Source organism: Idiotropiscis lumnitzeri, chromosome 9 (assembly GCF_059441095.1).
Source record: "Idiotropiscis lumnitzeri isolate Australia: NSW breed Sydney's pygmy pipehorse chromosome 9, RoL_Ilum_1.0, whole genome shotgun sequence".
Lineage (NCBI taxonomy): Eukaryota > Metazoa > Chordata > Actinopteri > Syngnathiformes > Syngnathidae > Idiotropiscis > Idiotropiscis lumnitzeri.
In genome coordinates, this window is record NC_142399.1 from 15,057,664 (window position 1) to 15,081,965 (window position 24,302).

At 38.8% G+C, this 24,302-nt stretch overlaps 1 protein-coding gene across 2 annotated transcripts; it reads right to left on the reverse strand.

Moving 5' to 3' along the window:
* rmdn2 (regulator of microtubule dynamics 2) lies at window positions 1-24,302 on the reverse strand. 2 transcript variants are annotated; one of them, XM_088305466.1, is made up of 11 exons: window positions 24,212-24,302; window positions 22,333-22,793; window positions 13,513-13,693; window positions 13,340-13,442; window positions 11,269-11,329; window positions 6,997-7,072; window positions 5,808-5,885; window positions 3,848-3,946; window positions 2,773-2,826; window positions 1,639-1,719; window positions 1-1,262 (listed from the first exon to the last, which is right to left on the reverse strand). In XM_088305466.1, the coding sequence occupies exons 2-11, from the start codon at window positions 22,782-22,784 to the stop codon at window positions 1,182-1,184; spliced, it is 1,266 nt and encodes a 421-aa protein (XP_088161592.1). In that variant the 5' UTR covers window positions 22,785-22,793; window positions 24,212-24,302; the 3' UTR covers window positions 1-1,181. The 2 variants fall into 2 exon arrangements, with proteins under 2 accessions (XP_088161592.1, XP_088161591.1); XM_088305465.1 differs by lacking the exon at window positions 24,212-24,302 and adding an exon at window positions 23,410-23,673.

The following is a 24,302-nucleotide window of genomic DNA, read 5'->3' on the forward strand; positions in this document are numbered from 1 at the left end:
GATGGATCGACAAAAATAAAAAAATAAAATTTTTTTTGCTTCAGCTGAGGTAAACTACCTTTGCAGTATAATGTCGAGAGACGCCATTGTCAGCTCACGATCATTAGTCTTAATGGGATCCAATTGTTTTTTCGATGTCCCCTCTTTCTTGCCACCCGAATGCATTTTCATAAAAAAAATCCAAATTAGATGGGGACTGCGTGTCAAACTAGTCTCCGTAGACCAAAATTAAATGCTTCGGCAGGATAACAAATTGCTCAAAACATTATGGGAGAGGAGCCGAGTTTCCCCCTCCTCCTACACCGCCCTCTTTTCAAAGACCAATTAAAGTTAAGTTTTTTTTTTTTTTTTGCATGATGGACTGGTTTCGCATTAAGACATAGTTTGATGGACCGACATAAATAAATAAAAATTTAAAATACAACTTACTTCTATTTCAATTGTGCTTTTATTGTATTTGCATATATTGTAAGTGACTGTGCTTCAGGTATATTTTTTGGTCAAATATGGCTGTGTGCCATACTGTGACCTATAATACGGCAGGTTGTTATTTAGCTTATAACTGATACTGAGAGGAACTACATGCCATCACAGAGACATGAGGTGTGCCATTGGCAAGAAAGCCAATGATGAATGTCATCATTTCACTCTGAACAGATGCCAAAGTCAACAATGTCAATCAATAGGTCTCATTACTGTTCATAAAACAGCTGCGCGAGATCATTGCATATCGACACTAATTTATGTCAACTAGAAGCAACGAGCTAGGTGCAGGAAAATAGAGCCAGTTATCAGCAAGAACAGGACAAAAAGTGGTCACTGACTGTGTTGGGTATGTCATTGTCTGAGCTGCTGTTTTTGCTGATGTTATCGGCAAACAGGACGGAACAGGCAGTAGCAACAAGGCTCATTTTCCCATTCAAACGTTGTATCACAAAGTCGGAATGAGCCAGTGTCACAGTTATAGTGATGACAATGGGCAGCCCACCAGCGTCAAGCCACACCAACCATAACAATAAACAGACTATATTCCTGATTATCATGTTCATCTTCAAGTCAACATGACTATCAGCCAATTGGCTCCAAGTGATGATGGAACTCAACAACTTGAACTCTGAGATGAGAAAACGCAAGGTCTCTGTGTACTCACTGCACACATACATTGCCTAAAGCAGCAGAGGCTACAGGTCCAAATCGTCTTCAAGGTCTAACACGCCAAGTTCCGGGAAGAGAAGGTGCAGCTCCTTCTGTGCATCTTCATCCTATTAACAGAAATTTGACGTTAGTGCATTGAAATACAATAGAGTAACCTAATGATTTCAATATCCTTTCACTTAAATAAAACTCAAACGGCCCTTTTCCAGAGCGAAAGCACAACATGGTAAGATAACATTCGCGTTTGTTTATTTTTGTCATGATGTATTTTTCTTCATACACGATTTAGAATATTAGAGCAGCAACTTTTAGTTTCCAAGACCTGACCAGGTCAGGGAAGATATTCATTTTGGCACATAGTATCAGTTAGGACAGTGCCGCTTTTGAAAAGTGTCAACAGCACAAGAGCAGATAGATCTGGTGTGGAGCCATGCAGGGTCAAAGGGTCAAACCTGTTGCATTTATATATATTTTTTTTCCTACCTCTTTCGAAACAGACGGTATGGACGCAGCAGCTTCACACATCTCCCTTGCCTTCTTCATGTACCCAATGTCTCTGTAGCACTGTCATAGAGAAGAACATGGAAAAACCTTTATAAAGCCCTAAATCCCGATACAGGAGATAAAAAAAACAAACAAACATGAGGTCCAACTGCATTCAATGAGATTTAAATAAATACAAGACCTGCAATCGTAATTCAGCCGAATACAAATAGCTCAGTTTTGATATATCAATTCAGGATCATGCAAGTGGCTCTAGTGTTCAGTGGAGGATACTGAATGCTGCTTCTAATATTTTGTCCCTTTCATGTCACTAAATAAGGTAAGCAAAATATTTGGAACACTGCTAAGAAGTGATTCACTCTTTTTGTGCAGATTGTGGATTTTTAACTTTTTGCCATTTGCATCACAACAGACCCATCACGAGGGCGGGCCATGAGGGGCTGTGCCCACCCACCAAGACGCCTAAAGTTGCACACCCAATACGGCTGTGGCGTCGACATACTCAATATGGCGTATATATTTATATGTACTCTAAATAATGTCTAAGACAGTGGTCCCCATGCTTTTTCTTCCGCGGACCGATTCATACAAGTCTATAACCGCCAACGGGGTGACGGAGTGGGAGACACTCGCCACATATTGTGCAGAGTGGGTTTCGTAGGTTGTCTGATTTTTACCAATTTACCTAGCTTGTGGGCTTAATATTAGCGTAATGAGACCGAGACAAGCCGGTCACTTTTCAAAATAAAATATTTTTTAGCCTTGAATAATAAATAAACTAGAAGTACTGTCAGTTTTTTTTTCTTTCATCTGTGCAGCCTGTTCGAAAGTGGCCCGGGTGGTTGGGGACCACTGGTCGATGATAATACTTGCCGGTGGCTGTTGTAAAGGGCACCAGTCAAGACTTTGGACGGGGTGCAGTCGTGCTATGCAAATAAAGTGCGGTTGCATCAAATATATGGAGCAGATTAAGTACTGTGTGTAGGGTATTAATAATTGCCCCCCACCCACAACCACAACTTGTGGTTAAAATAGTCAAAACACAACAAGTATTATGCAGTGCAGGATTAAGCATTAAAAGTACTTTCAAAATGAGTCGATAAGATGACAGACCTTAGCGAGATATATATAGTTGAGTTTGGAATATCTTGGGTGGAGATCTTCAACCTACAACAGAGAAAAATGCTTTAGCTTTCAGAAGATATATGTTGACTTCTGGAGGTATTTGCTGGTGCTCTCTAAACACAAAAGCCTTTTTGGCAGGTTTGCTTCCATGTCTTACATGTTATAACAGGGAGCAAAAAATTGATGGTTAAAGATACACAAGATGCAAGGAAGAGGCACGCAGTTGTATTAGCCACAAGCAAAATTCATGTCTCTACTATATAAACAATCAAAATTTGAGAACACACACTAAGCCTCTCTAAACACCAAGCCTTTGAGAATTTGGCACAGGAAAGATTGGGGAGGATCCTGATATTGAGCGTTTGTCAAAGGGACACAAAAACATTTCTCCCTTAACAGGGAGTCTGTTTTTTTTCTTTTTTGTACGAGCCATGTAGCTACGCAGTTTGTCAATTGTTGCAGGCTGCTCGCTCACACTAAATTGGGATTGGTTAAGTCTAAGGTTAGATTGCCTGGCGGGTTGTGTGGGTGGGGCAGTCTGGTTGGCAGGGCCACATGCAGGCTGCAGATGGGCACAGATGCTGACGGTGCATGTTGGGAGTTCAACTGGCCAACACCTGTACTGAAACAGTTTAGGGTGGCCCGCGTTTTGTGGGGTAGCCATGCACCTGGTGGCACTATCATGAGACCGACTGAACTGAGGGTGTGAGGTAATCTCCATGTATCCAGCATGTTGGAATTGGATCCACGGAGGTTAGCTGCATGGCAGGTGAAAAGACCTGTGGAAGGGAGACATGGGAATCCAGTTGTGCGTTCTTGACATGGGTCTGTTGTCAAAACAATGCCGTAGCTTTTTCAGTTCTTTTGTTGGCGTTCTTGTTCATATTTTTCCATGAAATCCTCGACAAATGTGTGTTAAAAAATTAAGAAATTCCATCACAATGCAAACAACACAGTAGAAGTGGCCAGAGTGGAAGGGTCTGAACATTTTCTTTTTGCCAACGTGAATTAACAATATGGATATAGCCAAGAACTAATTGGAATGAATGAAGAAAAACAGAACCTTGAGAAAATTCTTGAGCGCGTCTTCAACTGTGGCACTGGGAGGTTCGCCAAATAATGCAGTAGCAACTTTCCTCTCAAGCCAAGACAACTGGGCTACCTGCAAAAGGGACACAAGATGTTAGTAAAATTGATCATGTTTTGACTGAATCTTGCCAGGATAGAAAATTGCTATGATCAATGTATTAGAATCAAGTCATATTTTTCTTGTTGATTTCTTAGACTCCTCATTTTCCGTTGGTACTGCGTCCAACTCTACAAATGTCCATAAAGAGTCACTCTTTCTTACTTAAACTTCGAACAGCAAAAGGTTAAACAGCAATGGGGTCATTTTAGTTTATGCATTGCAGTTAATTCAGGGGCAATGCAATAGCATATATGATAGATGGGGGATGACAAAACTGATTCAGTACAAGAAGTCAAGTGAACCCCGCATATTTATGGTTGAGCATTTGTGAATTTGAAAGCATATTTTTCTTGGAAAGCCTGAAAAACTTGCCTATTCGCCGATTTTAGATCAGGTTAAGCAATTTAAGAATTTTGGCACTGTTTTTCTTTTTCCATTTTGGTTTTGTTGGCGGTCAATAAATGCATGAAGATGGACTTGACAATGGAGCTGCGGAGGATTACGGAAAAATCTGTCTGGAAGAATGTGCAGGTGTGCTCCATGGTAGTACTGCACTTAGAAGGGGGAAACTTGTGGTTTGTATGACTAGTATATCTTTTGGGATGGCAGTCGCGGTTTGCACATTTTACAACAGGTAGCTGCAAATCGCTTCTTGTTCCCACCTGTTAACTGCATGATTAATAACAGCCGATGGGATTTTAAATAGGGCGTTGCGTGTGTGTGTGTGTGTATATATATATATATATATATATATATATATATATATATATATATATACATACAAAATGGACGACCCTTGAGATGGTAGGTTAATGGGATACGCTAAATTGGCCCTAGGTGTGACTGCGAGCGTGAGCGGTTGTTCGTCTTTGTGTGCCCTGCGATTGGCTGGCAACCAGTTCAGGGTGTACCCCGCCAACTGCCTGAAGACAGCTGGGATAGGCTCCAGCACGCCCGCCACCCTCGTGAGAAGCGGCGCCGATAATGGATGGATGGATGGATTATTTTTGGGTTGACTTCCCCTTTTAAAAGCGACCTGAGAGGCTTGGAGAGTTTTTGGATTTTCCATGACTCCAGGCGGTCTGAGCACTCGAACCTTTCTACTAGCATTTTTCTTTTTTTATTCATTTCTCTCTTCTTTTGTCAGACAATGATACGCGACTAAAAGAAGTCTGCGTCACACTATTCAGCTGAGCACCGTCTAATTGCAGGTGTAGTATTGCCAAGGCGTCATGGCGGAAGCCTTCAAACAGTAGATCATTGTGGGACATTCAAAAACGACAGAGCGCCTATAAAACTCACGACTGTGAAAACATCAGGTGTTAGTACACTGCTCCCGACTCCTAGCGTGATAAGTAAATGTGAATGTTGTTGACTTTAATGACAGTGATCTCCCTAATAACTTTAATTCCCTTCCTGACAGCTTGTCTGACATTTTGACTGGTGCAACTCTAGAAAAATAACCACAAAAATATACCGTATGAGTCATGCAATTCCCCAAATAAACTGCTTATCGCTGATCAGACACAGCAAAAACAATCGGGAGCTGCAGCAACATAAATGTAAGATGAGTGTGTTAATGTTGAACAGACATTGCATGAAAATATGTTCTAGCTTACAATCTGATTTAACGATAACAATGGCCGGTGTCCTGTAGCCGTCTCCTGAGCATCCTCACGGGGAAAACAAACCGTGAGGAAAACCCAAACAGTGGCAGTGATTAAGGGGAAACAGTGGGCGTGTTTGCAAAGGAAGACGAGGAGTCGGGTCGGTTTTCATAGCGGAAGTGCCGGTGGATGTGGGGAGAGATGCGAGAGATAGTGATGTCACACACAGCATAGCACCAGCGGCCCAGCAGGTAGTAGGACAGGGGGTCTTCAGGCTTCAGCTCAATGGCTTTATCCAGATGATCCTGAAATCGGAGCAAACCAGACACACAGGGTGAACGTTTTGACTGTTGAATCATGACAGTGCTGCTATTTTCCATCACCGTCTGTTCTGACCTGCTTCAACAACCTACAACTATTTCCCAAACATCTCTCACACACGCAATCGTGGAAAGCAGCCGCACACTTCAGCCTCTCGCACCCCCGCCCCCATGTTTTTCCATTTGCTCTCTCTACCACTTTTTCTCACATAGTTCTCTCCTTTTGCTCACCTGTCAAACACCATTTTAGGTAAATTGTGGTTAAGGGAGGGCACTGATAGAAGATAAAAGGCTAGATGCTGTAATTAGACATACGTGCATGTTCATGTGACAGTTAAGGATGTTGGAGTGGTTTACTGTCTTGACAGAGTAGCCATTCACACTATAACATTTACATGCGGACAATATCAGAATCAGAATCACCTTTAATGGCAAAGTATGTAAAACACACAAAGAATTTTGTCTCCGGCGGTATGAGCTGCATTAGGATTGCTGTAACAAGCAACTACAAGAAACAAAGACATGACACAGAAGTATAGTAAGTCTTTCCGTAATCTAATGGTAACGTCGTGCAGTCGTACCAACCAATGAATGCAGTGCAACGATGTGGAAAGTAATAAAAGCAGAAAAACAGTGATCAATGGTGCAGTATTTATAATATTATGATGCAGATTATGGTTGCACCATTTTTAAGTGACCAGTCTGCAGTACATGGAATGCAACTGTGTGAAATTACGCAAAAAGTCCTTGAGTGCTTTAAAATGTCTTATGCTGTGGAATATTGATCGACAGTTGTTCAAGTATCTAGAGTGCTTTAAAACTGTCCCACAAGGGTGTTCAAAATTGGCAAACATTTGCAAAGTGCCACTATAGACTTGGAGTCAACTGATGAGGGAGTTGGTGGCGAGAGGGAAGAGGTTGTTTGACTGTCTGCTGGTTTTGGTGTTATTTGGGTTAAGATCAAAATTCTGATTTCTTACACAGAACGCACACACACACGCACACCCCCCCACACACACACAAAACCACACATGTACCCTAAATGCACAAACATTTCATGTAATGTAACAACAACGCTATGATTACATCAACGTACCTTAAAAATATAGCCGTTCTTGATCTTGTTCTGCACGCTGTCATATTCAGCCATAATCCCACACATAATGGCATACCTGAAAGGTATCATTCAGACAGTTATTATACTAATTAATTACATTGTATTTCTTAAAATGCCTGACTAACAGGTTTTCCAGTGACTCAATTTTGGTGTTTTATCATCACCTGCTGGAAATGAAACATTCCTAAGCAGGTTTTCATGTTAATCTCTGATGGAACTCAATCATTTTATAAAGACTTTTATTTGACTGTATCAGCAAAGATGAGCTGTTAGTGTTCACCTTTCCCCTGATCCTCGATAATTAACACCTAATAATTAACTATAGGCCAAGTGAGGGCATTTTGGATCTGTATATCAGAATGAAGCTGAGCGTTTGGAAAAGTGTGGAGGGAGCGGATTTCACTGCAAGGCTTTTTTTTTTTAATCCTGCTGGTACTCTGTCAAAAACCACAAAGCCACAAAATACTTATTATGTACCATAGAGGTGCTAATGGTAGTTGGAATCTGCCACTGCATGAATCTGTGACTGTGAACTGGAATGTGCAAGGGGCTTTATTTAACAGTGCATGTTTTGTCGGTGGGGTACTATTTGAGGTAATCATTCAGAGATAAGGGAAAGGATACATACAATTATCACACATAGGATTGTGATTATTACAGTACAAGGAAGAGAGGGATCTTCAAAGAACACATAAATTGTGGATGGTACGCAACTCTGGAAACCAGATAAAAACAATGATGCATGTTTTGGCAGTGTAATGGTCCACTTGCGGTTCACCTGCTTCGAGTATCACACTGACGTCCGCATCAAAATTGCTCTGTGAATTACTGGTTTAGAAAACGGATGGATGGTTAGTGAGTGCCACCCTAATTCATCATAGCATGATCCTTGTAGTCAAAGTTGGTCCAAAAATTGAAACAAAGCGTTGCCAATGCTTCTGGGAGCTGAGCCATGGTGACACTAGAGAGGCAACAGAAGCTCATGCTTGAAATAAAACGCTGTAGAGGTCCAAGACACCCTCCCTGTGCCCTCCTCTGACTGGCCTCAGGCTTTCCTGCTAATCCACACGCCTTTGTACCACCACAGAGACCCCCCAAGTCGGGGATTCACATGGACTGAATTGGGATGGTCAGATCATTGAAATCAAACTCACAAAGGTGGCTTATGAGTGCAAATGCAGCCACCACCTGTGAGAACTTCATGTGTGCATAAAGTGCCTTGAATAACTATTCTTTCCCCAATGTTTGTTTTTACATTTTGTGACCTTAACAATCATAAACGTATTTTTTTTTTTGTGATAGAGCAGCACAAAGTGGCAGATAATTGTGAAGTGGAACAATGGCTAGGGATGTAAGGATCACACTTTATGACACTGGAGTCCGAGTCATTCTTTAAGGATCTGCCGATACAGAGTCCCAATCCGATACTTTGGCAATTGGAATTAATATGCTGCAAGTGGACCATGTTCTCATCGCCACATCATTTTACAAAAATTAATTGATGAATTGAACTCTCAAAGTGTCCCTTGGTATAATTGTCTGTATGAATGTTTGTTTGTCTGCGTGTGCCCTGCGATTGGCTGGCAATCAATTTGGGGTGTACCCCTCGCACTGCCCGAAAACAGTTGGGATAGGCTCCGGCACGCCCGCGACCCTTGTGAGGAGAAGTGGTCTGGATAATGGATCAACAGAGTGTCAACAGTGACTTACAATGTGTTGAAAAATAAACAATTTCGCTTTTAAAAGGGGTTTAAACGTTTTACTTGGTATAAATCACTGCTCCTCGCGCCATATTCAAGTTGTCATGTTGGGATCGTTTGCTGATTGTAATGCATTGCCAAGATACTGGATCGAAACTATGTACTATATACTCAAAATCAGGTTAAAAAAAAAATGATACAATAAAATTCAATACAGCTTTATTTATATTACAGACTGTTTTGTTTTTCAGTCTGCAGTATAATAAACAGCTATTACTTTAATATAGTGTAGTGAAATTAACAAGTGCATCTGGAAATATGTAAAATCAATTTCTCATTACTTTTGGATTCAGATCCAACAATGGGCCATATAACATGGTGTTATGGGCACTAATTTCTCTACACATGTAGTTCACATAAAATTGAATAAAATGAAGTCCTTTGAGTGAATGACTAATTATTTTGTGAATGGAACAATTTAGCTGCAGATATTTATAGATCACAGACAGTCATAGGACCCAAAAAAAAAAGAGATACGTTCAACTGGTTTGACTAAACAAGGTTTGTTAACCCAACTGGATTTAGTGAATGACGTTTCAAACTAAACATTTGGAAGGCATCCAGGTAAAGGTTTGCTTTGTAATGTACCAGTGAGATTATGAGAGGAGTGCAGTAAATCTTTTATTTATATATTTATGTATTAATCATATAATCACACAAAATAACACATTTGGTCAAGTCGTGCGCTGACAAGTTTGAAATTTGGGTTGCAAAAAAAAATATATAATAAATTAAAAATCTGTCACAGACACCCCTACATCCATTTTGCTCAAGACAAGAAATCCATTCGGAATTTAACAAAAACAGGATAGATGGCAAGGGAAAGGTTCTGAAAGCTCACCAACCAGCAGGGCAAAGAACCCTCCATGTATAGTTTCAGTGGCAAAGCAGAAACAGAACGGCAGCTCTTCCAAACAACATCTGCCAAAATTGTGACAGGCTGGGCCGCACATAGGAAAAAAAGTGACAAGTGTTCTCACGGTTTCAGCACACTTTGTAAACCAACCTCAGACATAAACTTCCTTGTGACACTGCCTGGTGCCGGTCCCAGTCTCTGCCTCTCCCCTTCACAATGTACTTTGTAACCACAGATCTTACAAAGCCATTTTGCTCGGTTTATGGAGCTTGCAAATTCCATTAAGTGGATGTAGGATTAAAAATAAAGCTTTGGGAAAGCTGCTTCTTTTAATTAACTAAACAAACACTGCGTTATATTCCTTAAGTGTTGTAACACATAACTGACCTAATGCTAATTAATTATAGCCTAACAAACATGACTGGAGCCAGTTTAGGTGTTTTCCACTGTAACACTATGCATTCAGGTATGAATAAAATAAAAACACGCTATCAATAATACAAAAGACCAACTGGGGTAAAGCAGTGAAACTCTTACTGTACTTACTTTGGACACAATTAGTCGAAAACTACTGCATATAAACTAATAACACTCAACAGTTCACCTTGTGTAAAATGCACTGGATGTCAGTTTTTTAAACATGTAAATAGAGTGAGAACGCTCATGACTTCTTGGATATGCGTTTCAATGGACATTTTACTTTTAACTCAAGAGCTGTCTGTGGATCTCCTCCATTATGGCTGCAGACTCCGTGCATGATCAGAAGTCAAGTTTTGACATGAGCATCATTTCAGATGAGGAATGTACCAATGAGGCTTGCACAAATGCCAACAGGATTTCTGATTCCATCAGCCCCATTCTGCCACGCAAATTAAAAGCAAGGGGATTTCACAAGCAAATAGGGAGGCACACCAGCAAAGAATGCACTCCCCGTTTTTGTCAACGTGACCAACTTATTAGTAAGAAACGCATGTCAAGTTTGCGTGCTAAATTAGACAATGTCAAATGGTTACAACAATGCGTACAATGCAACATTAACAAGAAAAATTGAAAATGATACTGCAGATTTGCAGACAGTGTTGTCAGAATGAAAATCATACAAATCCATACATATGGTAGCCCCAATATATAGAAGTGTGGTAAAAACTAAATGATAGCAGTTCATCACATCAACAAGGCACCCACATAAATGTGATGTTATCTGAGCCAAGCTGTTTGCATTCCCCAAACAGAATATACTATCAGGTCTGTGGTTGGGTGATCTGAAAGTAAGTAGCATGAACTATTGATTGCCTCCTTTATTGTAAACGTAGCCACTTGTCTGTTCAAATGTTTGTATATTTATTTGCATTATTTGAACTGGGAGTCGATGTTCTTGGCTGGGATGCCACTCAAAAGTTTAATTCTTTACTTTAGGAGTATGTCATTAAGGGAAAGTAGTTGCGCTTTTGTTCATTGTGTTCTTTGAAAACACTATCTGATTCTACATCGGCCATCAAACTGCATCTTGTGTGAGTTGATGTTTTTACATTTATTAGTTCTTCCATAGATCCATTTATTTGTGGAACGTGTAACAGATTTGAGACCAGAGAATAGAACAAAAAGGGGAACAAATATATACATAATTTAACATACCACTGGTGACTTTCAGCACATGTCGGGTTCAGTGCAACCGCATCCTCACCAACCTTCTTTCCTAAGAGAGAAATAAAAAATAAATAAAAAAACACAAACAAAAACTTGGACAATATACTGTACTGTAGAGTAGGGCTCTGCAATTAATCGAAATTCAATTAAGATTCAAATTATTACACTTAACAATTACAAAATTGACAATCGTGAAAAAAGATTATTACACACAGTATAGTTAGATAGATCGATAGATAGACAGATAGATGAATAGATAGATATATAAAGCAATCATTAAGTAATTTTATATGGCGGTATATAACAGTGTTAAAATAGTACTCATTTTGCAATGTCTAAAACTATTGTGTGTATACTTGATAATAACTTATGATAATAACTTTTGATGAATATTTCTTTTTCCTAATCGAGCAGCCGTATTGTACTGTCTTTAATTAACATAACAAGCATGTTTTTGGAATGTGTGAGGAAACCGGATTACCAAGAGAAAACCCACCAAAGTATGGGCAGAACATGGAAACTCCACACAATAAGGCCAGAGCCCGGATTCAAATTCCCAACCTCAGAATATTGAAGTTGATGTGCTAACTAACCACTCGACCATGTCGCCCATTATAATACATTAAGACATATCAACTAGTCAATTCCAGAGAAATTTTGAATGCTGGCCACCATTTTGCCATCACAATTTGGAGGAAAATATTTTCATGGCCCAAAGGCAATTTTCTGTATTTTTTTGGGGTTGCACAAGCTCAATTTGTGACGCCCTCTATGGGACGGTATCATTTTTTTTCTCTTCTGATCATTTTTTTTCCCACATTACATATGCTGAATAGCCTCCAAATGTGCAGATTTGGTTAGTCTTATTAAAGGGACTGTGTGTGTAATGTTTAGATTTTTCCAAGTACAGAAATTTTAAAACTACACTATTAACACTCGCTCGCCAGCAGTTGGACTGAATTCCAATTCCGTTTCCAGTGGCTGCGTGAAGGATGAGTGCTGCTGAGGTAATGAATCTAATTGCGCCTCGACAATAGAATATCACAGTGTTGAGAATGAACATTCAACTTTGGTTTTGTACCGTATTCACCCAACGTGCCGCTTCCCCCCTAAAACGTAATGTTGGATAATTTCACAGTAGACACACATACAGCTCCCGACAGAAAGGTGGCGCATTGCTTGAACACCAGCCCAGCACAATTTGCATGAACATACAATAGTCTCTCACGGAAAATATTACTATTGATTCGTTGCTTCACATTGCATAGTTTCGTCTACTCGTAATGCTATACACATTGCACAGGGGTTTTGCGATCATTGTAGTAAACTCAACTAAAACACACAAATCACATTTTTCTCAGAAACTATTATATAATCATCAAAATATTGTCACATACAAAAAAATAACACGATAATTCCCAAATTTTCCCCCAGCGCAATATAAGTCTGGCGGGTGTTGGTCACATACTGAAAATATTTTTTAAAAAGATCCAGGAGTAAATTGGGTATTATTCCAATTCTGAGGATTTATGTTATTTGTTGGATAGCTTATTTCCTTGGCTGTATCATTAACGTAATATTATTAAGATTCATTGAGTGACATCAGTCTAATAAGATTGAGTTTTACCTCTATTTGGAAGACTGCATTAATTCCAGAGAAAGAGTGTGATGCAATTTTTTCTTTCCGAATTAAATGTTTCAATTGGACGTGTTGTAAATATTGTTTGTCAGTGCCAAAGACATCAGTAAGCTACCGGAATGTTAAAAAGGTGCAAAGTAGGCGTGCAATCGCCTTTTCTTTCCAGTCAGTGCCAATTAGAGGATTTGTAGTGAAGTCTGGATTGTGCTATATAAGTCAAAGTAATGCCCACTGCAGTATTTGTGTCACTAAGGAAGCGTGGGTGAGTACATAACCATTAACAGCTAAATGTAGGACCGCATTACAGAAAAGGCAGATTTTTCTCGATATATTTCAGCAAAACATCCAGAGGGAAGCAATACACAAAACAATGGAAATGATGGTAGATAGGGTATGTACAACAAAAAGACAAAAGAATACCAGTTTCTGCATGATTCTTCTTTTCTTCAAGCGTGGCGCTGATGTCATGGACATCACAATATGCTCTGATCAGACGCCAAAGAAATGTTGAGTTCTGTCCAAACTAGAAACATACGAATGTGAAATGAGTGAAAACATCCTAAACTGGATCACTTCTAGCTCATTTAACAAACCTCTTCTTGTTGAGTTGTTAAGATGTGGAGACTTTCTCTTTTGTCAGCATCTGTACCCTGATGCAAAGAGTCGATCCTCTCAAGTAAGCAAGTTAACTTGTCTGATGTCTCTTGCCTTTCATCTAATTGCTCATCATCGCTTTGTTCTTCTTCATCCGAGTCTGTCAGTGCAGTTATATACCTGTAATGACAAACATAGAGACAAAAAATACCTTCAATTGGCTGTCACTACATGTTATTACTAAGTGTGTAACTAGAATTAGCACCGGAAACTTTTACTTTTAAAAACTTTGTTTATACCCTAATTTATTACTTCAAGAGGTGTGAGGTTTATGCAGCAACCTTTGTGCACTTTTCTGCACCACCAATTTGAAATGTCCATTTATTATAATTAAAAGATGAAACTTTTGTTTTCACCAATTCATTGATTCATAGAAAAAATAACCGAGAATTTCTGGTAGTTGAGAATCATTTGCCTATAAAATAACTTCATCAAGCCCGTTGGAACAAACTGCAAAGTTTTTTAGATGGTCCTTGGTTATCGCCCTGTTATGAGACGAAGAGCTGCACACAATAAAGTATTGTGTGCAAAAGTATCTGAAAATATTGTTATCCTGTTGTCTTTTTTTTTCCAGAATTTACTTCCTTCAGTCTCCTCTTTCGCAGGCAAAATGCATGCTCTACTCTGTGGATTATAATTCTAGATATAGACTTAGCCAGTGGACAACCTTCCACTTTTTGCCGCTGAAGAATGCCTTTGTAGTTTTGGGAGTGTGTTTTTGGTCATTAAATTACAGCAGGAAGAAAGAAATTCCAAAGATTGGTAGTTTTACGTCACTTCTTTATATTGGCTTACATAAAGATATTGTAGACTTCTGAGTGAAATTCTGTAAATTCACAATTAATTGACAACAATATCTTTTTGTTGTTTATAATAATTTAAAAATACTGTGAAACATTCATAATAGCATTTAAAATTAACACTCAAATTAGTGAGCAAGAACAGTAGATGACTGTAATTTAACAGCATAAAACGGTGGATTGCTTTCAACTTACAATGTTAGAATAATATCTTACTGTATTTTTAAAACAAGCATTTCTATAATATGGTTAAATATTCATCTCGACGCGTAAATTACCAGTGAATGCTTGGTTAAGAACAATAAACTGTAAAAGTGTTAAACGTAAAAAATATTATTTTCTGTCAAGCGGTGGAGATAGGTATCGCATTCCTAGAAGCTTCATTTTCCCGTCACTTTATAATTGTGGGCACACTATTTTGGCGAATACAAGACAAGACACAAAGATGAAACCACCAGATCTATTTCAGGCTTTACATTATTGCTTCATTTCCCCATCAATACCTCAAAATGGTTATGAGGTACATTTTAACCAGCTACGTACATTCAGGAGGTAGAGCGGGTCATCCAGTAAACAAAGGGTCAGCTGTTCGAATCCTGCTCTGTCATGTGTCGCTGTGGAAACGTGTTATTTCCCGACACCAGAGTGTGAATGTGTGAGTTCAGGAATATCTACTTGGATCGTTTTGAGAGTGAGACAGGAAAGCGGCATTCAAATTTGGTGCATTATTTTTATTATTAATTCTAATAGCATATTTCATATCTAAACTAGCGTGCACTGTAAAAAAAAAAAATAATAATACTGTTATTTTGATTAATTGTGCAACTCAACTGCCTTTTAGTCGTGGCGGGTTAACATGATTTCTTGACAGCAACTAAATCATAAAAAAATCTGCAAACAACTATTTTGTTTCTAAATACTTCACAGAATGTTTTTAAATAAATAAATAAATAAAGGGCAATATCACATTTGTTGATACGATTGCTTTCAAACATTAGCAGATAATTCTTAATGTTACAAATGTATACCCGAGGGCTTTTGTACAAAGACAGAGAAGCTTGTGTGTCAGGGTGACGCACGCAATACTTGCATTAGCTGTTCTATAAAACCTTTCAACTACTGTGAGTACATACTAACACAATAAGCTGAGACCTAGAAAGCAGCCGCCAAGTGCAATTCTTTCTCAAAAGTAGATCCTAGACATGAAAGACAGACAACATTGAAGAAAAAAAAAATACAACAGCTATTAATCTCCTTTTGCTTCAGTGGTGGTTATGGGAAAATTTTGGGCTAGGGGCCACGGTTCTCGAGTGGCGTGTCAGAGCGGGCTGCACACACAAACTTCAGTGACCCAACAAGTGCCATGCGCCGCAGGCTTCATCCCGACTCCACCCGCAACACACACCTTCCACCCTTAGTGTTATGATTACAGGCGTAATAGGAGAACATTTGAGCGCCACAGATGTGCACCATAATTAACTAAGTCAACAACAGCAATGACGTCACAATGGTGTACTGATGAAAAAAAATTAACTATTAAATGGTTAAATACTAACTGTATGAAAATGTGGCAAAAAGCCAATGAATCTCAGAAAAATGTACTTTGTAAATCTGACAAGTAACTTCATGTCACTAAAGTATTGAACATTTATCTACTTTAGTGTCCACTATGCGATTATACGCTTGTTAATTGTTCTTGTATTTTGAGTAGGGATGTTCAATACCACTTTTATTCAGAGCGTTTCCAGTATGATTGCTCAACTCTTGACTTACATATACATACAGAATTGCATCTTAATTGGCATATGAGATGATTGACATTGATAAGTTTCACTTAGAAACGTGTTCTGCCAGCCATGGATGACATCACCTTCCTGATATCTGTGACTAGTATCGGCCACTTTTGCATTCACTGAAATAAGGCTGGTAGCAATACAATGCCCAGAATCTGTACTCACCCATCCCTAATTAAGAGTAAAACTAAAGATGGATAACCTATTAGCAGAGTGGTTAAAGCAGCTGGATTTTGAGATTCTAATCACTACTGCCCCCTGCGGCTGGAAAATGAAATTGCACACTCCTTTCTTTCATTTGCACGATACACATTCTAAATGACAATATCATCTCTTTTTACCTTTAGACAATACAATATAATGCATCTTTAATTATATTGACTCGAAAGAAAGCAATTTGTGCATCGCGTTTCAAGCACATGTCCAATTTCAGTTCTCCCCCATTCAAATTTCTGGTCACGACTATGTGAGACGACGACGAGAATGCACATGACGTCACATCCGCAGAAATGGAGCGAGGAAATCAATAACCCAATTCCAGTCTGAAAATTATTTTCTAGTGGATTGCACGTATACCCATTGCGACCAGCTAATGTGTAAATCTGCAATTTATATGACGAGTGAGTCATAAATGGTCAAATGAAAAGGCTATTAAAAAAATCCTGCAGAATGCAGCTTTAAAATTTAAGCACTGCATTTTTTTTCATGACATGTACGTGCTGTAGTATTTCATGCAGATGTTGTGGGTTTGATTCCCAGCCAGTGACCCAAGACTCAGTGATAAATGTGTTAGTCAACAAGAATTGTTGATACTTGGGACTTAATGGCACTGGCCAATCAGTGCTGTTGGCTCATATGAGTTAGACTGCGCGCCAATGACTACAGTCAGCACAGCGCGATCAGAACACACTACAGGGGCACCTCGAGTTTTGCTGCCGTGAACCAAAGTGGACCTAATGGAAGAAGGAACTTCTGCCGCTACAAAGGAGGAGAGGGAGCAGCTCATGCCAAAGAAGGGCGGTACGTCTATTACATGGACATACTTTGGCTTAAAAGGCGCGGATGAAAAGAAAAGAGACAAATGCAAAATTTGCTAACAGCTAGAAGCTACACCACTAACTTATATCAACACCACCAACTTCAGTATGAAGCCTGTAAAACAAGTTAAAAAAACACAGATGAAGGGGAGGCAACAACTAGCCGCCATTTACGTGCTAAGCAAACATTGCTAATAGCGGCATAATAGTGTGCAACGTTTACCTATTTAAACATTTATACTTGAAGATTTTTTTTGCATTCAGTTATGGTTCCCATTGTCTTGTTTGACTCTAATGATGCTGCCAAAAGAAAATGTGCATATTATTGTTCATTATCCATTCTGTGTTTTCTTCTGCAGTGGCGGGCCGTCAAGGCCTTCTCTACTGGCCTAACATAATAAAGAAAAAAAATATCATATTCCTCACATTGATGTCATATTATATCCTAGCGATGTATTTTTAGGTGAGAGTTTTTATCCAATCAGAATTCCGCTAGCTCGTGTTGCCAGGCAGCTTTCACAATACCAGTAGCCCGCACTATTCTTTCTGAGGCCTTCAGATGCAATTGCATCTCTTCTGTTAAAGTCAATAGACTTTCAGATTTGATAGACAGTTGCGATAGCCAATCAGATCACGAGTTGGTTACAGTGAGCCTTCTCGCTGGCCTTACGCTGAAGGTTAATGAACGCGTTTTGTGATTGGATACTCACTCGTGAGGGGAAAGCGCTAAGCGGAATCAACACACTGTCAGTCGTAACTGGCGACCGTTCGAAAATCTAAAATATATTCTTGCTTTTTTAAACCACAATGGCCGAAGGAGGGAAAAGTGTGGATTTAATTGCAGACACACCTGCCAGGCCATTTTCAAGGCGGACCTTTAAAGAAGAAGCTTGGTCGTGCAACACTCAGTAGTGTGTAAGTGTTCATCTGTATATTATTTCTCCAGCCGTGGTGTCATAAATGACGATATTATGAGGGGGATTTATTCAAGTAGGACTAAGTAGGACTGCACGGAAGGCCCAGGTGTGAAGTGTACGGCCCGCCGCTGTTCTTCTGGATATATAACTATAGTATATTATAATCACAGCATAGCCTGAACCACCCTATAGTTTTTATTTTGTATAATCAAATGACATGAAAGTATTGCATTATTCTAATACTGATAAAATTATTGGTCTAAAACTAAACTGACTCACAATTGTAGCATGCAAATTGAATCGCAATCCCAATATTGGTCTGAAAAAAAATCACAATTTGTTTTTTTTTCCCCAAATCCTGTTATTCATTCCTATTATTCATTTCTAAGTTCATCATGTCTGTTCCAAAAGTTTTGCTTGTAGTGTGTTGCTTCAAACAACAGGACGTCTATGTGCTGAGTTGTTTAAAGATCCAGTTGTAAATACCAGGAAATAAAAGCAAGAATTATTCTGAACTTTTGTCTCATATATTATTCATCTTTTGATGTTAAAACCAAAGGATTAAATTAAGGTAAATAAAAAATACAATAAATAAACAAACAAACAATAGATGCCTGACATCTGTAAGACTTTGAAATGATATAATAAAATGGACTGTGTTCAAGTACAATAAAATCCATGAAGGTGTAGACTGATTTATGGCTGGGATTTACTTTTGCTACTGCACTTAATTTGGGGAAACAAGAGCCCAGTGCTGGGTAAACCTCAAACTAACAATACACTCTGAAGTTGTTGAGAGCTTTGACATTTGTTTGCCCACAGGATATGTGCTCATTAGAAGAGCTACCGAGCATGGAGAACCCAAGCGACATGGCAAGCTTTCAATAGAAATGAGCAAATCTCCTTGGCTGCTCTGTACAAAAACAAACTGTGAGTTACCATGTCTACATCAGCGGGCCTTTAAGCGTGCAGCCTAACTTATTCAGCATGGAGACACTGACAGGGCCAATGGGAACTTTTCATCGGTAACAATCATGGAAAGATTCGACAGGGTCTACTTTCCTCCAGGTGAGGCGCTGAAGTACATAGCTTATAACATCATTTGGGATTTTAGTTAACCTCCACTCGGGGGAACAATGCTGAGTGAAAAAAAACCCATTGCTCTTGTCACAGACATAGGATGAGGCGAATGCTAATCGAGCATGATGTGATCAATATAGTGTAATCTCAGTTCCACTAGCACGTATGTTTAGGCATTGTAAACCTTTGATCCTAATATAGTAGGGAGATTAAGCTAATTTTGAAAGTTATGCATACTTGCAAAAAAGAAAAAGGGCAGAATAAAATGAAATGTCCTCAATATTAAGACAGTGAAACGCCAACTTGAAACGGAAGGTTGCAAAATTGAAGACAGTTTGAGAAGTGTCTGAGATCTCTCTAACCTGTGAGCAGGACATTGTACCTTGACTTAAGTCAATTATTTAATATAATATCAACAGAGCAAACATTCCCACGACAGAAGTTAACAAAATAAACACGCAACTCCAATTGCTTTATCTAAAACATAAGCACTTTGACCAGACATGCCTCTCACGAAACAATACTTTTATGCTTAAATCAACAGTTCTCAAATGTCCTGAATGCATTTAAAAAAAAAAAAGGACAAAAGAAGACGAAATGTCCTTGAGCTACAGTCGCATGACGTGAATGAAGGCAGCGGATACTGTTCTAAATTACAAGTTTCTACAAGACATGTTTCAATGAAACTCCTGACAGCTTGGCACACCAACAGGTTGACTGATGTTTTTTTTTTTTCCTTCAACATCCAGGAAGGAATCCTGCACTCAAGACGCTGTGGTAAAATATGCAAGAACTATAACTTTACAACACTTACTATCATGCTCTGACAATTGGAAAAAATAAGAATAATAAAAATTGTGATGAAAATGCCATCCAAGCGGAACTGAATGGATGCATGGATAAATTGTGCAACTGGCAGAGCGATCCCTAAGGGATGGAATTTTATCCCTTTACTATTCTCATTCGCCCCCACACCCTTGGCACAAAAATAACAGAGCGGTAGGACAAACCCATTAATTAAAGGAGTTATGTGCATGATGGGATTTGTTTTTGTTTTTTTTAGCATAATAACCCGGGCATTTGCTGCAGCCATAAGACGTTACTCAAATCCTGCAAGCGATACCGCGAACAGAGACTTAACACGTTCCCTCAGATAACTGAGGAGTTGGAATCACGGGATAGAAGACTGACCCAGATATTTTGCCAAGTGACAGAAATGTCATTGAAGACCTTTTAGAGTTTGCTATTAAGTATAATGTCACTTATAGTAATCAAAAAAGCCATCATCACGAGTAGAACACCACCGGCAGAACTGGATATTTAATTTCTGTTGTTGTTGTTGTAGTACAAATGTTCCACAAGATGAAAGACAAATAATAGCGTGAGGACTGTAAAGGGTGGGGTGTAGCAGTACTACTATGATTTAAGATCAGTGACACCTACAGGTATGTTGTGAAGTCTTCTTGGCATTACTTGCTTAAGAGTTCTTCAACGAGGCAGCATAGGTCAATTGAGGTTAAGCACTCAAAGGAACATCCAAGAAAAATAGTCTGCCAGACAGCAAAAGACTTCAAACCTTGACTTAATCACCACTACTCAAGCGGTGTGGTCTGATTTTATACCAATATATTCAAGCGGTCGTCTGTCAAAAAAAAAAAAAAGACACATTTGTTTATGTTACAGAGAGTTGGCATTAGTTCAAGGGATTTAGGTGCTGAGGAAAATGGGCGACTGGGCTTGTGGTCCTTCATTAGCCTGGTGTTTACGCAAGAATCTAAAATAACATTTACATGACTTTAAGTTCGACCACACAACCTACAAGTGGGGCAAGCTAGATTTCCTCCACACATTAATTAACAACAAACCTGCTGGTTAACATCTAGGAACGTAATGTGATCCTTTATGATATAAGGTAACAGCTGGTTGTTGGCCAAGATTTGGAAAAAAATGCTCAGGAGATGGAGTTTAAAGTTTACGAATGCCCTTGTTATTCGGCAATGATGGCAAGGTGTGCACAGCCGAACAGGTTGGCTAAAGCCAACTCCGTAAACAATGGAGGGTGCAGGAATGTGTGTCAGGATGACATTGGGGAAATTTAATACAAGCATTCTATCTATACTAAGACCTGTCAAATTTGAACTACGTAATACAACTTGTATGGTTGGAGAAAATCCGCACTGGAGTGATCTGTTCGGCTTCCGATTTATTTGGATTATGCATCTTTTTTCACAAACAATGGAAATGTATCTGTTCCAGGGGAGAAATCCTCATAAAAAATATTAATAATAATAATAATAATATAATAATAATAACTGCACATGCAATGTTTTAACATAATGTAATGTTGAAATTCAAAACTGTCATATGGGTTAGTTAAAAGATGGAAAAATAATAAACACAGCACATACAATAATTGTTGGGAAGTGAAAAAATAACAAAACGAGTATGAAATGGGAAAATATTTTGTTGTATGTATGTTGTATCTGATAACAAGTGACAAACAGGAAGATAATACTGGATTTCGGTTGACGTCCCAGTCATCACATTTTCCCTCCTCCAAGATGTGGTGGGTGATCATTAAAAGTGCAAGAGTCTTGGGAATATGTGACTCATTTGTATTAAGAAAGAAGGGATGGCAGGGTCAAAAGTACAGTTCAAAACTAAAAAAAAAAAAATATCAAATCTATAGTCTGATTTACTATTATCCCATATGCCAGGATGGCCGAGTGGTCTAAGGCGCCGCGTTCCGGTCCCAGTCTCCCCAAGAGGCCTGGGTTCGAATCTCGAATTTCCCCATTGTGGGACTAATAAAGGCAATATTATTATAATTGGTGAACAATTGTGTTTGCTTTAATAGATTGAGTTCTGCACCCATGGATTCACGGATTTTTGTTTCAATTACGTTTTTTTTATATTTTTTCAAATTTTAGGTGGGCTATTGTTTTTTTGAGGAGGGGGTTTCCCAAATTCGCCCCCTTTTTTTGTGGAAAACATACTGTGAATGGAATCTTTTCAGCAATTTGGGATTTGGACATTTCTATTAGTATTTTTTTTTTCAAAATGCATTTCAGTGAGAATCAATTATTCACATATTTTTACGAGTCGTGTTACTGTTAACTTGTTAATACTCACCCTCCTTCACTTTCTGCTTCTTCAGAACTCCGCCCACCTGCGATGGCCCCAGCGATGCTAACTCCAGCCCTTTTCCTCCGTGTTGGTGTGGTCCTGGGGAGAGGAGCAGCTCGATGGGCATCTGTCCTATCACCTCCCCTCAGCTCTTCGCCACCTTTACCATGCCGCATTGGCAAGGAATTCTTCAATGCCTTCATTTCATCTTTTAGCTCTGACACACACTGAAGGAGGGCCTCAAGGCGGTCCAGTACCTCAATCTGGTCCCCCGGTAGACCAGGACTATTCATTAATGTCATGCCAGGTGCAAGTTCATTATTAGTGCGCAGGTAGCGTGCTGGCAATGAGGCTCTCCGTTTCATCTTATAGCCCTGGTAACAGGCCACGGCCAGGCCAATGCCAGCCACCCCAGCCAAGGCTCCCAGAATCAGGACTTTGCTGTCTGTTTGAGCCATCCTGAAGGCCTGCACATAAAGGAAATCTTCAGGTTACTAATTTTGAGGGTGATTACGGTTTGGAGTGACATCAAATCAATCAGTTGCAGGTATGATTTTTGTAATGTGGACCTAAATATATGTGCAATCACCTTTGGTTAGCCCGTATGTGTTAAAAGCATGATAAACACCAATACAACCAGAGTATTTGCAACTAAAAGTGAATAATTATATATTCATAGAAAGTAATTAGCCATGTTGGAATTATTTGACCTATATTATGACCTGTATAGTCCAGTCCGAACAGGGAAAAAAAGCAATGAAAGGGAAAATATGAAGAAAAGATTTCAGGAGTACATGGATGCTCTGTCCATTGTCTAAGACAAAAACAACCACCGTAAAGTAGCAGGAAAGCCAAAGACGTCAATAAATAATAAACAAGAGACAAGACCTATGCCCACTCACTTGCAGCAAAAGCAGTATTACAAATAGAAAGCTGAATGTAAACACTGAAGAGGGAGCACGTTACCTCGTAGAGTAGACAGTACCTCGACGAAGCCTGAACAATCCGCCTGTATGTCAGTGACAATATCTTAAATTCGAAGCAAAAAAAAAAGAAAAAGAATAAAAATATAGTGTTATTTACCTACAATAAGTCGTGTTGCTGTTAGCTTCGTTCAGATCAATCTACGACCAAAACAAAGTAGCTGGCCAAGGTTATACACGATTAATGTAACACTCTTTTGAAAACGTAGCATAATGACATTCAATATTTCCATACAAAGCGTCTTTTTTTCGCTATTTTTTACAAATGTATAACAAATGTTAGTAATATTTTGGAAATAGTTGCTGACTACAGAGAAGCCTGGTTGGAAGTGGTCTGTCTGGCTCTCGAGTGCATCGAGTAAAACAGTCCGTGTGGTTTCAAGCGAGCAATGCAAAGTTCCACTTTCACATAACAGTGCGTTCTTTATTATTATTATTATTATTATTATTATTATTATTATTATTATTATTATTATTATTATTATTATTATTATTATTATTATTATTATTACGTCCGGCAAGAGATGATTACGTCAGAAATCCTATTGTACGTTATCCTAAATGTATGATTAAAATACTTTGTCTAAATTGTCTGGAAGACCAATTGAGTTGCCTCTTGATTTTGTCATGATCAAGTGACGAAAGAACCTGGTTAACATTCACAGCAGAAGTATATAACCATTTTATATAACTAAACCTCTTTGCACAAAACCAAATCAAGCCCCACAACACAGTTTACAGATGAAATCACCATTACTCACTCAAGCAAAGGCATTTCTTTATACCGTTTTATTCTTATGTATGCAATATAATTAAAAAGAGTTATAAAGAACCTTGAAACATGATTATTATTAATTTGACATTCATGAATATAGCAATATTAGGTAAATATAGCCACTTACCCCTGGAATTTGCTCCTCTTACCTACTCTTCAGAGAACACTGACTATAAAGCTCATTATCAAATCAACCTTGGAAATGTGGTCATTGCAGA

What these genes read in the sequence shown, in the direction of transcription:
- rmdn2 (XM_088305466.1), bottom strand. Translation starts at nt 22,784, where the DNA reads ATGGCTCAAACAGACAGCAAAGTCCTGATTCTGGGAGCCTTGGCTGGG. An exon ending in GAAGCAGAAAGTGAAGGAGG is followed by an intron (nt 13,694 to 22,332) that starts GTGAGTATTAAC and finishes TTGTCATTACAG; the next exon opens with GTATATAACTGCACTGACAG. An exon ending in CGCTCAAGAATTTTCTCAAG is followed by an intron (nt 2,827 to 3,847) that starts GTTCTGTTTTTC and finishes TCTCTGTTGTAG; the next exon opens with GTTGAAGATCTCCACCCAAG.